Source organism: Vitis riparia, chromosome 17 (assembly GCF_004353265.1).
Source record: "Vitis riparia cultivar Riparia Gloire de Montpellier isolate 1030 chromosome 17, EGFV_Vit.rip_1.0, whole genome shotgun sequence".
Taxonomy (NCBI): Eukaryota; Viridiplantae; Streptophyta; class Magnoliopsida; order Vitales; family Vitaceae; genus Vitis; species Vitis riparia.
In genome coordinates this window covers 9,569,612-9,586,388 of record NC_048447.1, presented here as the reverse complement: position 1 = coordinate 9,586,388, position 16,777 = coordinate 9,569,612, and the positions used below count along the sequence as shown (strand labels likewise).

Below are 16,777 nucleotides of genomic sequence, written 5' to 3'. Positions count from 1 at the left end.
ATGCGAGCCGATTTTCAAAAGGAACAACTGAATAATTTCCGGAAGTCATTCCCTCACTGCCACAAAATTAATTTGGTGCAATCTTCAAGCCTGGAGCGTCGTCGGTGTAGACCTGGAGCAGATTACTTTCGTTGCTGCCTCTGAATGCGAGTGGGGAAAATGGTGGCCCACATGCCAGCAAAGCAGAGACAAAAAAAGACAATTTTGAAAAGTAAATTCAAGGGACGGATAGAGATCCGACGGCCTCCAGGCTACCACGTCAACTGGCTTCTTCGCAGGCGAGCATATCAGCCAGATGAAGCCATAGAGGTCCTTCAGCTTAGTCATGCACTCGCCGCAGCACGCGCTCTCGCCGCCGGCGGTGGCGCACTCGTTGGTTGCTCCAGCGGCGACGGCCTTGACTAAGGCAGCTTCCACCTCATAAGTCTCCATGCAGATCGCACAACTGGTTCCAACAGTCTTGGCCAGAACGTCTGAGTCGTCGGCGAGGTCAGAAACAAGAAGCGAATAGGAACCGATCTTAACTCCAGTAGAGAGGATGAGAGGGAGCTCTTGATCAGCCTTCCTCTTGGGATGCATTGTACGGTTCACCTCCTCAGCACCAAATGCAGCCTTGTTGAACTGTACGGCGTCCGTAGCCTTCGGAGTTTCCACGAACGGCTGTGGCTTCACAGCAGTGAAGGTCACAGCAACAGCTGCCTTGGTGGCACTGTTCTTGCTAAGAACAAAATTTTGATTAACACAGAACTCTGTCTGATCAAATCCGGGAATAACCATTTCTTGGAACGTCTTCATATCAGAGACCCCAACCCCTGAGAACGTTCCCTTTCTTTCCTCTGTTTCAACTCTCCCTTCTCTTCCCTCCTACAGCTTCTCAAGATCTCCAACACTCTCCCCTCTCTAGCGAACTTCCTCTCCAGCCAGTTCAAAACCACCCAAAACTCTCAAACCCAAAAGCTCCTCTAGCTCTCTGCTCCTTCCTTGCCGTTTCGAAGCTCTCAAACAATCACTAACCCAGAAAATCTCCAAACAGAATACTCCCTTCTCTCTATACTCCTCTGCACATATGTATGGTGGACGGAGAAATAGAAATGAGGCTAGGTGCACTTTTACATCCATAGGACCCGCGCCGAAATCATCTCCTTTGCAATAGCTTTGACCAGCATGGTCTTTCAGGTGCCAAAGGGGATCCGTATATCAATCATTAGTCACAGACCCTCGATCTCATGTTTGTTACTGGCCATACAATAAGGAGAAATTCCCTTCCAGCCTCACACAACTCAACGGTGAACTCACAAGTTTAAAATAACATGTATGGAATAAGAAGGAGCAGGGGTAAAAGCAAAGGAAATCTCAAGGAAGGAACAAATAAGAAATACCAAAGAACCAACATATTGAACCCCATTTTAGGTATTAATCCATAGGCTATGTACAGGGGCATGGCAGAGAGCATAAACACGATGCATATGAATTCACGCGCATGATGGCCTCAAGTGAAATCAAAGAAAATGAGAGAACAGCATAGCAAACATGTCCCAACAGTGAATGAAAGCTAAAACATCAGGAAAAAAAATGCATGAGAGATTGTGTAATGAGAAATATGAACAGAAAAAACCACAATGCCCGCACCTGGGAGAACTCCTCTCTGGCAAAAATAAATCAGAGAACCCCTGAGTTTATCCTCGTTCCTCTCCTATTCACAGCTGCATTCAAATACTCTGGTTCTCAAACTTTCCTCTCTGGTTTCTTGTCTCTACTTTTCTCTCTCCTTTTTCCTGCCTTCTAAAAAATCCCCGCCACCTTCCGGATTTGCCCTCCTAACGGCCTCTACAGCAACAGCCAACAAAAGTCCTCCACTACCAGCCTGCAACCTCCACTCACCTCCACATGCAGCTGGCAACGTCCTCACAGCAAAAATCAAATACGCTCCTCCTTCTAGAACCTTCCTCCAAGTGTCCCTCCCCTAGTGGTTCTCAAAACCACTACTTTGATTCCACCACAGCCCATCTCGGAGTGACACATGGCCACCTAAGGTGGTGACACATGTCAATCTTGGCTGCAGCAAAGCAGACCCCACATGGGGGTCTACAAATATGCCCCTCTTCGATAGAGTTCACGAGTGTAAAGAACATGAACACTGGAGTGAAAAAAATAAGTGTGAATAGTGAGTGCAATGAAGTGAACTCTACCGAAGAACCAAGAAGACCCCCATAGGGACACTAGTGAGATATAAACTCACTCAGACTAACAGATGAACAACGAGGCTCTAATCCTAAAAGGAAATGATGTCTCGAAATGCCTCTACAGCCACACTAAGGATCCAGGTTCCCTCTAAGTCGTCTCCAAAAGTGACTCGAAAATCGATTGCAAAAATGAGTAACGGTCGAACCACCTTGAAGTACGAGAAAGAACGTGTCCAAAGGAGACTCCCTATGTGACCTACATGAGAATGCCAAGCGTAGGATGCCCAACAACATGACTGAAATACGTGTCGTGATCTAAAAAAAAAAAAATTGTCATGTGTAGTGGAAGGGGAATCCCAACAGAGCAATGATGATCAAGCAATAAGCTCCAGGTAACCGAGTGAGGAGAATGACTCTGAACAACCAAAATGGAGGAATAATGGTGACTCAGAATGCAAAGAAGACTCAACTGTGTAGGCGTGACTCGGAGGTGAACAAGACTCAACTCAATCCAACAAAACAATGACCGATTGATATAGGTGCGGTCCCGACTCGAACTAAACATAAACTGACAGAAAGATGGCCGATCGATATAGGTGCGGCCTCGACTCAAACTGACACGACGAATGACCGATTGATATAGGTGCGGTCCCGACTCAAAAACTCAAACTGATAAGATAATGACCGATCGACATAGGTGCGGTCCCGAAAACTGAACTGACATGACAAGAACATGGCCGATCGATATAGGTGCGGCCCCGACTCAAACTCAAACTGATAGGATGATGACCAATCGATATAGGTGCGGTCCCCGAAACTAAACTGTCAGGACAAGAAGATGGTCGATCGATATAGGTGCGGCCCCGACTCAAACTCAAACTGATAGGATGATGACCGATCGATATAGGTGCGGTCCCGACTCGAAAACTAACACTACAGGGAGATGGCCGATCGATATAGGTGCGGCCCCGACTCAAAAACTGACACGATAGGGAGATGGCCGATCGATATAGGTGCGGCCCCGACTCAAACTCAAACTGATAGGATGATGACCGATCGATATAGGTGCGGTCCCGACTCGAAAACTGACATGACAGGGAGATGGCCGATCGATATAGGTGCGACCCCGACTCAAACTCAAACTGACAGGATGATGACCGATCGATATAGGTGCGGTCCCGACTCGAAAACTGACATGACAGGGAGATGGCTGATCGATATAGGTGCGGCCCCGACTCAAACTCAAACTGATAGGATGATGACCGATCGATATAGGTGCGGTCCCGACTCGAAAACTGACATGACAGGGAGATGGCCGATCGATATAGGTGCGGCCCCGACTCAAACTCAAACTGATAGGATGATGACCGATCGATATAGGTGCGGTCCCGGAAACTAAACTGTCATGACAAGAAGATGGCCGATCGATATAGGTGCGGCCCCGACTCAAACTCAAACTGATAGGATGATGACCGATCGATATAGGTGCGGTCCCGACTCGAAAACTGACATGACAGGGAGATGGCCGATCGATATAGGTGCGGCCCCGACTCAAACTCAAACTGATAGGATGATGACCGATCGATATAGGTGCGGTCCCGGAAACTAAACTGTCATGACAAGAAGATGGCCGATCGATATAGGTGCGGCCCCGACTCAAACTCAAACTGATAGGATGATGACCGATCGATATAGGTGCGGTCCCGACTCGAAAACTAACACGACAGGGAGATGGTCGATCGATATAGGTGCGGCCCCGACTCAAACTCAAACTGATAGGATGATGACCGATCAATATAGGTGCGGTCCTGACTCAAAAATTGACACGACAGGGAGATGGCCGATCGATATAGGTGCGGCCCCGACTCAAACTCAAACTGATAGGATGATGACCGATCGATATAGGTGCGGTCCTGACTCAAAAACTGACACGACAGGGAGATGGCCGATCGATATAGGTGCGGCCCCGACTCAAACTCAAACTGATAGGATGATGACCGATCGATATAGGTGCGGCCCTGACTCAAACTGACACGATAATGACCGATCGATATAGGCACGGCCCCGACTCAAACTCAAACTGATAGGATGATGACCGATCGATATAGGTGCGGTCCCGACTCGAAAACTGACATGACAGGGAGATGGCCGATCGATATAGGTGCGGCCCCGACTCAAACTCAAACTGATAGGATGATGACCGATCGATATAGGTGCGGCCCTGACTCAAACTGACACGATAATGACCGATCGATATAGGTGCGGCCCCGACTCAAACTCAAACTGATAGGATGATGACCGATCGATATAGGTGCGGTCCCGACTCGAAAACTGACATGACAGGGAGATGGCCGATCGATATAGGTGCGGCCCCGACTCAAACTCAAACTGATAGGATGATGACCGATCAATATAGGTACGGTCTCGACTCAACACAAACTGATATGACAAGATGATGAATGACCTGATCAAATGGCCCAAAGCCAAAAGATAACCCAGATAATGATGCAAGCAAACTCGGGAGGGGATATGCCCCAGTATGACAACTCGAAAATGTCAACAACTAGATCAAAGGTGAGTGAAGCCTGTGGAAGGCCCGATGCTCTCGGAGAAGGGGGTATGCCCCAGTATGACCACTCGGAAGGGTCAACAACTAGATCAAATGTGAGTGAAGCTTGTGGAAGGTCTGATGATCCAGGGAAGAAGGGCATGCCCCAGTATGTGACAGTGAACAGACTGAGATATATAATATCTCAAAGCTACTGTACTCTTAAATATGCTCATCCATCATGTAATGAAAATGTCCAACCTCAGATAGGTAATGCCAAACAGGACCATGCATCGTGATACCATGCTGACTAAACAGAAATGACTGACGAATAAAAACAATGATGACTAGTGCTCAAAACGTGAAAAACAAGCAAATCAACACTCAACATGCCAACTGTCAAAATGAAAGCATCGTCACTAATAAATCAACAATCTGTCAGGCCCTGCCGTCATGGAAAATGTTGAACCTAAAGTCCAAAAGATATATGAAAGCACAACCAAGGTGATCGAGGACTGATCTACATCTCCTCCTAATCGAGAGAGGGGTGAGGTCATGTGTCACAGTGGGATGTGTAAGATAAAAGAATGTGATGATCAGGCTCTGGTATGATGGAAGGCCTGAAAGTATCCAGGGTGAAATAACTGAGTACGAGATGAAAGGTATGTATCCGAGATCGTCCAAGTACGCCGAGAATACTAAACCCGAGGTATCAATAGCTCCATAATCCATCGAAAAGTAGTAATCACAAACAGGAAGCCAAATCTCGATGTCGACACATCCAACAAGGTGGCTATGCCCCAGTATGCAATGAGGACAACATGAAATAATCCAATAATCTCCATATCACTCGTCGGATGCTCCAACGTCAAGAATCAACCTGATCTCCCTCCAAAAGATGGATATGCCCCAGTGTAAGGAATCCAATAGGGTGACTATGCTCCAATGAAAAATGCTCTCCATCCCGGCTATGCCCCAGTGTAAAGTAGTGTATCCGAGTCAACAAATCAATCAACCTCTACTCCTGGTGCCAAAACGGAAACATCTCAACGTAATCCATAAGAATCAGAATCCCCGAGCTCCATGAATGTGAATGTGGTGGCTATGCCCCAGTATAAACCACCTGAAGTGACTATGCTCCAATGAACAATCAAAGTCCATCACTAATGAGAGGGCTACGCCTCAAATAAATCATCATCTCAAAAATCAACCATCAATGAGCAGAGTGTGTCCCAATGCATAATATCGAGTAGAGTGACTGTATCTCCAATAAAAACGCTCTCTGAAAGGGCTATGCCCCAGTGTAGGGTCATCCCACAACAGCTAATCCATCGTAATCCAAGTGACGAAGCGAACTGACTATGCCTCAGCGCAAGGCACCATCCCAAAAGAAAACGTCATCGATGAGCGGGGTATGCCCCAGTGTAGATAATGTCGCCTCTGAAAGTCCATCACCGATAAAAAGGGTATGCCCCAGTGTAAATCATCATCTCAACTCCACATCCATCATGCTCCGAGAGATAATCACCGACCAAGCTCGAGTATTGCCCATGTGTGAGCCGTCAAACACAATGTGAAGTAATGGCCTCAGGGTGGTCTTTAGACACGGGACGTAACGTAGGCCAAGGTAATAGGGTGAAAGAAACGAAAGGAAACTAGGCTCAAAAATCCCAATGATATAATCCCCATACCCCTCGTGCATGATATGCAGTACGTAGAAAACGTCATGAGTCCCAAACCTAGGGGTCCCCACACAAAAAGTGATGGTAAATGAATGGTCGCATCGAATAAACAATAATAAAGTGTGAATGCTGAACCCATGTCAAACATCAAACGGAATGAGAGAAGAATGAGATAAAATGAAGTGGAGTGAAACGGAGGGATAAAATAAAGATGGAAGAAGACGATGAGATAGAAAAGTGAGTGATGGTCACCCTGCATCAAAACATGGAAAATAGTCACATCTGAAATAGAAGGAATGATGGATAGAGCAAGGATCCAGATATACTAAAGAAAGGTCTCTCGCATCTCTCATAAAAATCGAAGAGGCGACTCATACTCTCACCCAAAATATACCTCAAGATGAATCCCAGAAAGGAGCTCTCATACGAACTCTCTCTATCATATGAACTCAATGAAGCAACCTGGCACGTCCATACACATGCCCAATGGTGAATGATAAAATGAATAATGCGCTATCATTTTTTATTTTTTTATTTTTAATTTTTTATTTTTATTTTTTTATTTTTTTATTTTTATTTTTATTTTTTATTTTTTTGCGCATACTCTGATAAATAATGAATGATCTCCCATGAAATACATAGCCAAATGAATAAACTCTCCCCATATACTGATGTAACATGAATCCTCACTAACAAGACAACCTCTCAAATAAGATCCCTGGACCACTGCCCATAAGGCGAACGGGGGAAAAACGTGACATCCTCCATGTAGTGACGTGTGAAAAACCACCACTCAAGGTGAAACACGGATAATGTCGAGTAAGCAATGATGAAAGAAAAGACAGAGAATGAATATCACAAGTGGTGATATGTGATATCGGAAAATAGTGATGAAATGATGTCCAAGTGGAAAATATCACAATGAAGAGTGAAGAATGAGGCTCGAATATGTATGTCAAGTCTGGAACTCATGACATATCCAAACATAGCATGCAAACACTACAAGGTCCCCAACCCGGTGTAATAAGTAAACGAGGTGATGAAAGAAAAGGCTATGATGCTCGTGCAAGGCTCAAAGGGCTAGCAACGGGTAACTCTATATGCGAAGGTGATCAAATAAATCGGCTCATGAAATGATGGCCACCCATCCTTTGACCACAACCGCAAACATCGTGCTTTCAAGATCTCACATGGTCAATACTGAAGATTGGCATCCATCCAACAAAGTCATGGCGACTCCTCTGAAATCGTGTGAAAGCCCTCACTGATGCTCTGTGACAATCCTCAATGTCCTCCGACAATCACCTCACTCTATCATCATAATCCAACTCGTCATCGGTCATAGATTCAGTCCCTCTGATCATATCAAAACACCTGAAGTCATATGCAACAACTCAAATCTGAACGCCCCATGGCGATCCCTCTACGTCAGCAATATCATCAAGCAGCCAAACACTCTCTCATCGTGATCCGTCTATCATCGTATAGAGCTCATCTCGGGTCTAATCATCTCGGACACTACTTGGTCAGATCAATGAACTGATGGAAAGGATAGGCAATGGTACTGTAATATGCTAAGGTGAATAAGAATGGTAAATGTCACATAATGGTACAAATGAGTGGTGTCATGTCAGGCTCAAAATGGGTAGGTCATCAAGTCCACAGAGTCAGGGTGTGGATATGGATATGGTACTGCTCTAATCAGAAGGTGAAATAGGTCATAGTCTCAAACTCCCTAGGTCGATCTCTTGATCCTAGGTCAATAGGCTCAATATCCTCCATGATAGGTCAGGCCAAAGTGATCGTGATGTAAGTGAAAGATGCATCATATCGAAAGCATAACACGCATCAACACAAGATATGTAAAACTCACTCACGAGAAAAATGTCACAATACTCAGATAAAATATCATATCACTAAATGAATCACCGAGTACATCATGTGTGAAATGATAAAGGACTACAAGCAACTGGACTCTCAACATGAAACTAAAAACAAATGATCCTAAACCGAAAACAAGACTCAACAAAACAAAAACAACTCTGACAAACTACAAACTGGACTCAACAAAATGGAAAATGACTCTGATGATGACCATAATCAGGATGAAGAGTGCTCTGAGCTGAACTACTACCAAGCGATGTACCCATGCCGACTGACCCAAGTCCTCAACCTGGAAGATCCCAGAACACCATATGCCATCTGTACCCTCAATATCCAAATCAATCTACTGATGACCAGGAGGAGGAGGAACTGCATGTGTAGAATGTGTAGGCAGGGGATTGGTGGTCACACTTGGCCTGGCCAAGTCAACCACCCCTGAATCGATCAAATCCTGTATCGCATGATGGAGTGCTGAACAACGCTCAGTATCGTGCCCCGGAACCTGATGATATAAGCAGTGCTCATGTGAACGGAAATGAGGAGGAATAGGATGTGGCAAAGGCCTCGGCGCCAAAGGAACAATCACCCCAGCGTCTCTGAGCTTCTCAAAAGCTCTAGTCAATGTCATGCCCAAAGGAGTGAACTGTCTCGCAGCCCTCTGTGCATATGGTCTAGGTGGCGGGTGAGTAGCGGCTCTCGGATGCGAAGGTCGTGGCTGCATGCTAGTCTGAGCAATGTAAGGCTCCTGAGCATAATCCAACTGATACTGATACTGTGGAAGAGAGAAATGAGCTCTGACTGTAGGAGGCCTATAAGCTGAGCGATGCGCGGGCCTCTGATGCTGATAACTAATAGCGCCAACCTCTCCAGATCTGCCAAACGGCCCAATCAGCTTCTTCCCCTTACTGTCAGGGGAAGGAGTAGTATCTGTCCATAATCCTCGAGCAATGGCCTCCTCAACATTGAAAGCTGCTTGAACCAAACTCCTGAGATCCTGAAACGGGATGCCCACAAGACGTCTCGCGAATCTCGGCTGTAGGTTCCGAAGAACCATGTCAATCTGATCCTGCTCCTTAGGCCGATCTATCATACCAGCCACCTTTGCCCTCCAACGAGTAACAAAGGAAGAAATAGACTCATCTGGCCTCTGTCTAGTGGTCTCCAACTCTCGCCTGGATACATCAATATCGGCACTGAAAGCGAATTGGGTCAGGAACTCATGAGCCACGTCCTCCCAGGTGCGAAGTCTCGAAGGCTCGACTGAAGCAAACCACCTCTGAGCTGCTCCACTAAGTGACATAGGGAAGAGGGCCACCAACTGTGCATCATCTATCCCATGTGCTCTCATAACTGTGCTATATAGTCTCAAGTGGATCTTGGGACAACCAATCCCACTGTAGCGCTCAATGTCTGGCATGCGAAACTTGGCGGGCAAGCTAGCCGCCGGTATGCCATCTCTGTCATCCCAAGTCAAACCCCCGTCTTGCAATCTAATCTGTCTCATCATGGACTCAAGCCTCTCAACTTTGGCCTCCTGCTCGGCCAATCGAGTATCCTCAATAGTAGGAACCATGGGAGGTGGCACTGTGACAGTAGGTGGTGGAATGGTCTCATAATGATCTACCAGATGAAATGGAGTACCAAGTGAAACCCCAGGTGGACGAGTCTGTGCTGTCTGAGATGCATGAGGAATCGTCTCGTCAGTGACCATGCCAACCGGATGAGGATCCTGGCGAGAACTCTCTAACTGATCCAAGCGCCTACTGACTCCGGCCATGAACTCCTGAATGGAAGCAAGTGTGGAAGCTAGCTCGTCTGACATCTCAACTGAACTGTCTAAACTCGGATGTGAATCTGCTCTAATCAATCATCCTCCAACTCTCCTCCAAGAATGTGACTCCAGACTCAAACGACTCCTAAACTGACTCCTACAATGCAAACAAGATGGATGAAGGACACAAGATAAAACTCTAAAAGACGACAATACAACATACAAGCACATGGTCCTGAGGTGGCAATCAGAAACCTGGACATATGACGAGAACTTTGGAGTCATAAAGGTGTCCACTATGAGGTGGCTACAAATGTGACTAGAGAATTCTCATCAATAATCCAAGATGAAAGAGGTGTGAAAAACACACTATCACGAGATCAGTACTCCATCTATAACCACATATCTTTACCTCAACTTTCGACTCGAGCTCCATAAGAGGAAGATAATAAGGTGATCAAGGCGAATCTCTAGAAAAAAAGTGTGGATGTGAAAATGCGCCTTTCACCTTTCCGTAATGAAAATATGAGCATCGAGTCGAAAATCGAACCAAGGATCAAACAAATGATGAGGTACTGAGCTTGTGATAAGCGTACAGTGTAAAAAGATGATCAATGAACATATCCCAAAGTAGCAAATGAGTGTCAACAAAGGGTGTGTCTAGCCAAGGAATGAGAACGAAAACCCTAAGGAGGAAAACATGACAAACTCATCGAGTGAAAAACTCAATCCAAGGTGACAGGACAAAGGTGATTCAACCGATACTCAAACCCATATCAATCTCTGAGCACTCTTAACTAGAGCCTAAAAAGAGGGAGAACCGGATCCGAACTGTAACTACAGAGGCTCTGAAGGCTCTCAGATGCACCCACGTGTAGGGAGGGAGTCCTAATCGAAGGATCTATGGCTCAACCTACAAGGTCAAGGTGGCTCTAAATGGATATGGGTGGACTTTAAAGATCCCTAGCAGAAGCGATCATACCCTCCGGCGGTACGCAACCCTCTGCACGCCTCCGAAGAGACGGGGCGCTTCCATGCAAGGTGGTCATCACTTCCACACATGCACTACCTCGACATCCTAGGGGGTTTCCTATGGTGAAACCTCTCAAACTCTCAACACTCAACGGTCGACTAAAGTGCACAGTGAATGGTGTGGGTGCATCCGAAAACCCTAAGAAGCTAAAACAAGAGAGAAAACACATTGGTCGCACAACTATCCATGAAACGTAGCTCGGGGCTATACAGGTCTTCAATGATCGGACTCCAATCAGCATCGATATGTCGGCCTCCTCCAGAACGCTCCCAAACATCGGTATAGCCCGTCGCTAGACCTTACTCTTAACCTCTATCTCGGTCAGAGTACAAGCACACACAAGGCCTCACACTTGCAAAAGTGAGAACCAAAATGAAGGAAATGACTGAAACTAGAGGGTCGGAGATAAGGGGATAGATGTGCTACCCACACGGACAAGCAACACGCAAGCACACAAAGGAAGGGTAGTCATGCACCATATAGTCAAGCAGAGTACAGGTATATCACTCAAGTCCACACAAACTATGACGATCAAGACGAATAATGATACAGACATCATGCTCAAAAGACAATAAAGGCAATATACAAGCCAGAGAATCAACACGTCAAATCAAACCAACAACAAATCCATACATGCAGGGCGATCAGAATAATCATGGAAAATATTAGAATCATTATGCTAATCAAGGCAAGATGATCAATCAGTATAATCAGCATGTCAATGTACTCAACAAACATGGCAATGAAGCACAGAAAAATCAAAATCCTCAATCAAGATAATCCATCATCATAACCAGCATGTCAAATATCTCAAACAAATAAATCAATGAAGCATGGAGAAATTGGCTATATCAAAAACCCCAATCAAAATAATCAGCCAATATGATCGACATGTCAATGTCCCAAAGTGAAAACTCGGGAACTCTCAATGTGCAATCAAGAGATGAGCACCCACTGATAGACTCACCAAACGCCACATTTGCTTCACTTTAAGTTCAAGCTTGACCCTCTAAAAGTCCCCAGTGGAGTCGCCATTTTGTGGACCCCGCATTTCTGCACAATGCGTTTCCCACTCGATGGCGAGCTCGATTTTATTTTCGAAAAATTGATTTTTATTGATTAAGAAAATGACTTGGAGTCGCCACTTATTTTTGTTTTATTTTTAAAGGGTAAACAAAATAAGAAAGAAAAACCCTAAGTGTGACTCCTTGTTTTGGAAAAAGGTGATCTGCGAAAAACCGGATCGGGTTCGGGGGTCAGGTTACTTGTTGGGAAGGTACGGTAAAGACCGTAGCACCCCTCTAAGTCCCTAAAACCTGGTCTCTACTAATAAAATGAAGTAATCGTGGCAGTCAACAAGAAAATCGATGAACACTCAAATCGATCATGCACAATATGAGAAGCAAAGCATGTATAAAGAATGAGTGAAATATGAATAGATGAGTACCTGGGCGACAATCACGAACGCGCTATCGTGGAACAGGGTTAGTGAACAATGAACATGTATAATTAAACGCATATCAAGGAATAGAGTAAATTAATCATGCATGTCAAAATAAATCAATCAATCAGGCAATCAATCAAAAAATCAGATATGTCGGGCCCCCACCAAAGCCCGTTTATTTTAGCATGAATTAATTTCGTAAATTCTATAATTTAGAACCACAAAATTAAACTCATGCTTATTTAAAACATTTTAAAATACCAAGATAGATTTGAAAATTGCTTACTGAATAGGAATTGGAAGCAAATTTGATTAAAAAAATGTGATTTTCTCAAAAATAAGAATGAAAAACTAAGGAGAGTTGGAATTATTTGAGAACCATAATTGAAAAAGGTTATTTACAAAATGGGGTTTGGAAGAATTATTTTCAAAATTAAAGAATGAGGAAATAAGAGAGAAAGCAATGGCAGAAAGACAGGTGGCCTGAAGCTGGCCATGCAATTCATGCACAAGCGGAAAGGATAGGAATTGATGACCACATGGGTATGAATCTCAGAGTGTTACTGCGCTTGTCGTATCAATAGTCCAGCTTCGACTGAGTCATGCGAGCCGATTTTCAAAAGGAACAACTGAATAATTTTCGGAAGTCATTCCCTCACTGCCACAAAATTAATTTGGTGCAATCTTCAAGCCTGGAGCGTCGTCGGTGTAGACCTGGAGCAGATTACTTCCGTTGCTGCCTCTGAATGCGAGTGGGGAAAATGGTGGCCCACATGCCAGCAAAGCAGAGACAAAAAAAGACAATTTTGAAAAGTAAATTCAAGGGACGGATAGAGATCCGACGGCCTCCAGGCTACCACGTCAACTGGCTTCTTCGCAGGCGAGCATATCAGCCAGATGAAGCCATAGAGGTCCTTCAGCTTAGTCATGCACCCGCCGCAGCACGCGCTCTCGCCGCCGGCGGTGGCGCACTCGTTGGTTGCTCCAGCGGCGACAGCCTTGACTAAGGCAGCTTCCACCTCATAAGTCTCCATGCAGATCGCGCAACTGGTTCCAACAGTCTTGGCCAGAACGTCTGAGTCGTCGGCGAGGTCAGAAACAAGAAGCGAATAGGAACCGATCTTAACTCGAGTAGAGAGGATGAGAGGGAGCTCTTGATCAGCCTTCCTCTTGGGATGCATTGTACGGTTCACCTCCTCAGCACCAAATGCAGCCTTGTTGAACTGTACGGCGTCCGTAGCCTTCGGAGTTTCCACGAACGGCTGTGGCTTCACAGCAGTGAAGGTCACAGCAGCAGCTGCCTTGGTGGCACTGTTCTTGCTAAGAACAAAATTTTGATTAACACAGAACTCTGTCTGATCAAATCCGGGAATAACCATTTCTTGGAAAGTCTTCATATCAGAGACCCCAACCCCTGAGAACGTTCCCTTTCTTTCCTCTGCTTCAACTCTCCCTTCTCTTCCCTCCTACAGCTTCTCAAGATCTCCAACACTCTCCCCTCTCTAGCGAACTTCCTCTCCAGCCAGTTCAAAACCACCCAAAACTCTCAAACCCAAAAGCTCCTCTAGCTCTCTGCTCCTCCCTTGCTGTTTCGAAGCTCTCAAACAATCACTAACCCAGAAAATCTCCAAACAGAATACTCCCTTCTCTCTATACTCCTCTGCACATATGTATGGTGGACGGAGAAATAGAAATGAGGCTAGGTGCACTTTTACATCCATAGGACCCACGCCGAAATCATCTCCTTTGCAATAGCTTTGACCAGCATGGTCTTTCAGGTGCCAAAGGGGATCCGTATATCAATCATTAGTCACAGACCCTCGATCTCATGTTTGTTACTGGCCATACAATAAGGAGAAATTCCCTTCCAGCCTCACACAACTCAACGGTGAACTCACAAGTTTAAAATAACATGTATGGAATAAGAAGGAGCAGGGGTAAAAGCAAAGGAAATCTCAAGGAAGGAACAAATAAGAAATACCAAAGAACCAACATATTGAACCCCATTTTAGGTATTAATCCATAGGCTATGTACAGGGGCATGGCAGAGAGCATAAACACGATGCATATGAATTCACGCGCATGATGGCCTCAAGTGAAATCAAAGAAATGAGAGAACAGCATAGCAAACATGTCCCAACAGTGAATGAAAGCTAAAACATCAGGAAAAAAAATGCATGAGAGATTGTGTAATGAGAAATATGAACAGAAAAAACCACAATGCCCGCACCTGGGAGAACTCCTCTCTGGCAAAAATAAATCAGAGAACCCCTGAGTTTATCCTCGTTCCTCTCCTATTCACAGCTGCATTCAAATACTCTGGTTCTCAAACTTTCCTCTCTGGTTTCTTGTCTCTACTTTTCTCTCTCCTTTTTCCTGCCTTCTAAAAGATCCCCGCCACCTTCCGGATTTGCCCTCCTAACGGCCTCTGCAGCAACAGCCAACAAAAGTCCTTCACTACCAGCCTGCTACCTCCACTCACCTCCACATGCAGCTGGCAACGTCCTCACAGCAAAAATCAAATACGCTCCTCCTTCTAGAACCTTCCTCCAAGTGTCCCTCCCCTAGTGGTTCTCAAAACCACTACTTTGATTCCACCACAGCCCATCTCGGAGTGACACATGGCCACCTAAGGTGGTGACACCTGTCAATCTTGGCTGCAGCAAAGCAGACCCCACATGGGGGTCTACACATATCTCACAAAGAGTTTATGTCAAGTTCCACTTAAGGAATTATTATAGTCATAATTTACCTAAACATACCTCCCTAAAATCACCAATGGGATATATTGACTCAATCTCATAAAATATCATAGTGTTTCTATTAAGAATACCTATTGCTACTAACTTCCATCAAAAGTGACCTAATCTATAAGAAATATATGATCACTTTAGGATTTCAGTCATAGGTCAAAGTCACTACTAATTTTAGAACAAGCTTAGTATTTTCTCAAGATTAAAAGACAATACGACATAGTAGCTTGGTGAAGTTATAACTATTTGATAACTTTATGTCATGACTCACTGTAGGTCATGTCCAATGTCTAATCGTACACACTAGTGCATTCGCCATGAGAATTTCCTCCCAATGGTTAAGACCAATCATCTCTCTAACAAGGAGGTAGTGCATTATAACCTCAAATAAATTGCCCAAGTCCACGAACTATTTGTGAGTAAAAAATAAACTTGCAAGGAACCTATAACTTAGATATTTCATATGACTCTTAATTCATCCAAGTCATTTACAATACAAGAAATGCATCCCAAAAGGCTCATATGATATAATGCATAGAACAAGGATATATTAAAGTACAAATAGAACTTTACTAAATAAATAATAAATTTTGAATTTGTTATATCACGTTATATTTCTAAAGGCTTTCTATCTTAACAGTAGTCCCCCTTAGTTGTACCATCCATGATTCTATTTTGTGGTAATAGTGGATTGATGACACAATCTATAAAACTAAGGAATCATTAGAAAGGTAAACAGATAGAGAGAATATACTACTTGATTTATAAGATAGTTCAGAAAAGTGATTGTTGAATAGAAAATACCTTTTGCAAATAACCTAATGGATCCTTTCACTAAGACTTTACCAAACAATCTTTGATGATTATGGGAATAGTAGAATGATTACTACTCAAAAAGCGCACTTTTATAGCTTGAAATTAACTGTTTTAAACACTTTTGAGTAGTAGTTAATACCTTTTAACTCAATTGGCACATTAAGGACTCTTGCAAGTGTTGCTAATAAGTTTTTGGCAAGTTTTGGTGTTTTTGGTAGCTTTTTTATCATCAAGCTAAGAATGAGGGAGAATTTTGTGCAACCCTTGGCAATAGGTTTCCAAGCCAATCAAGAGATGCAAAGAAGAAAAACAGAGAGAGAAATCCAACATGAAGCAATTTCGCATGGCTATGCGAAATCTTCGCATGGCTATGCCAAATCTTCGCATGCTATGAGAAATTCAAGAGGATAGCAGCTGCAAGACAAATTTAGAGCACTTCCTGGATTCCATTGTATACGTACTATATATTTTTTCGAATCTCGAGAAGTCAGGAGTCCAACACTTCAAACGGTGTACAAATCAGAGCTGAAATGAAGAAGTTATGGCCAATTGAAGATAATTGCACCAAGCTAAAGGGTTATTTCGCACCCTGTGCGAAACCAAATGCTGAAGAGCCAAGCCAAAAATGAATTTTGCACACCATGCGAAATCTCGCATGGCCTG

General features: G+C 44.3%; 2 protein-coding genes across 2 annotated transcripts; both read right to left on the bottom strand.

Annotated features, from left to right (window-relative positions):
• Window positions 1-84: 84 nt before the first annotated feature.
• Window positions 85-777, bottom strand: LOC117904073 (uncharacterized protein At5g48480-like). Its single transcript, XM_034816595.1, has one exon. It carries the CDS (start codon window positions 775-777, stop codon window positions 85-87), a length of 693 nt encoding a protein of 230 aa, XP_034672486.1.
• A 12,454-nt stretch (window positions 778-13,231) lies between these two features.
• LOC117904072 (uncharacterized protein At5g48480-like) lies at window positions 13,232-13,924 on the bottom strand. The gene has a single exon (XM_034816594.1). It carries the CDS (start codon window positions 13,922-13,924, stop codon window positions 13,232-13,234), a length of 693 nt encoding a protein of 230 aa, XP_034672485.1.
• Between the last annotated feature and the right edge of the window lie 2,853 nt (window positions 13,925-16,777).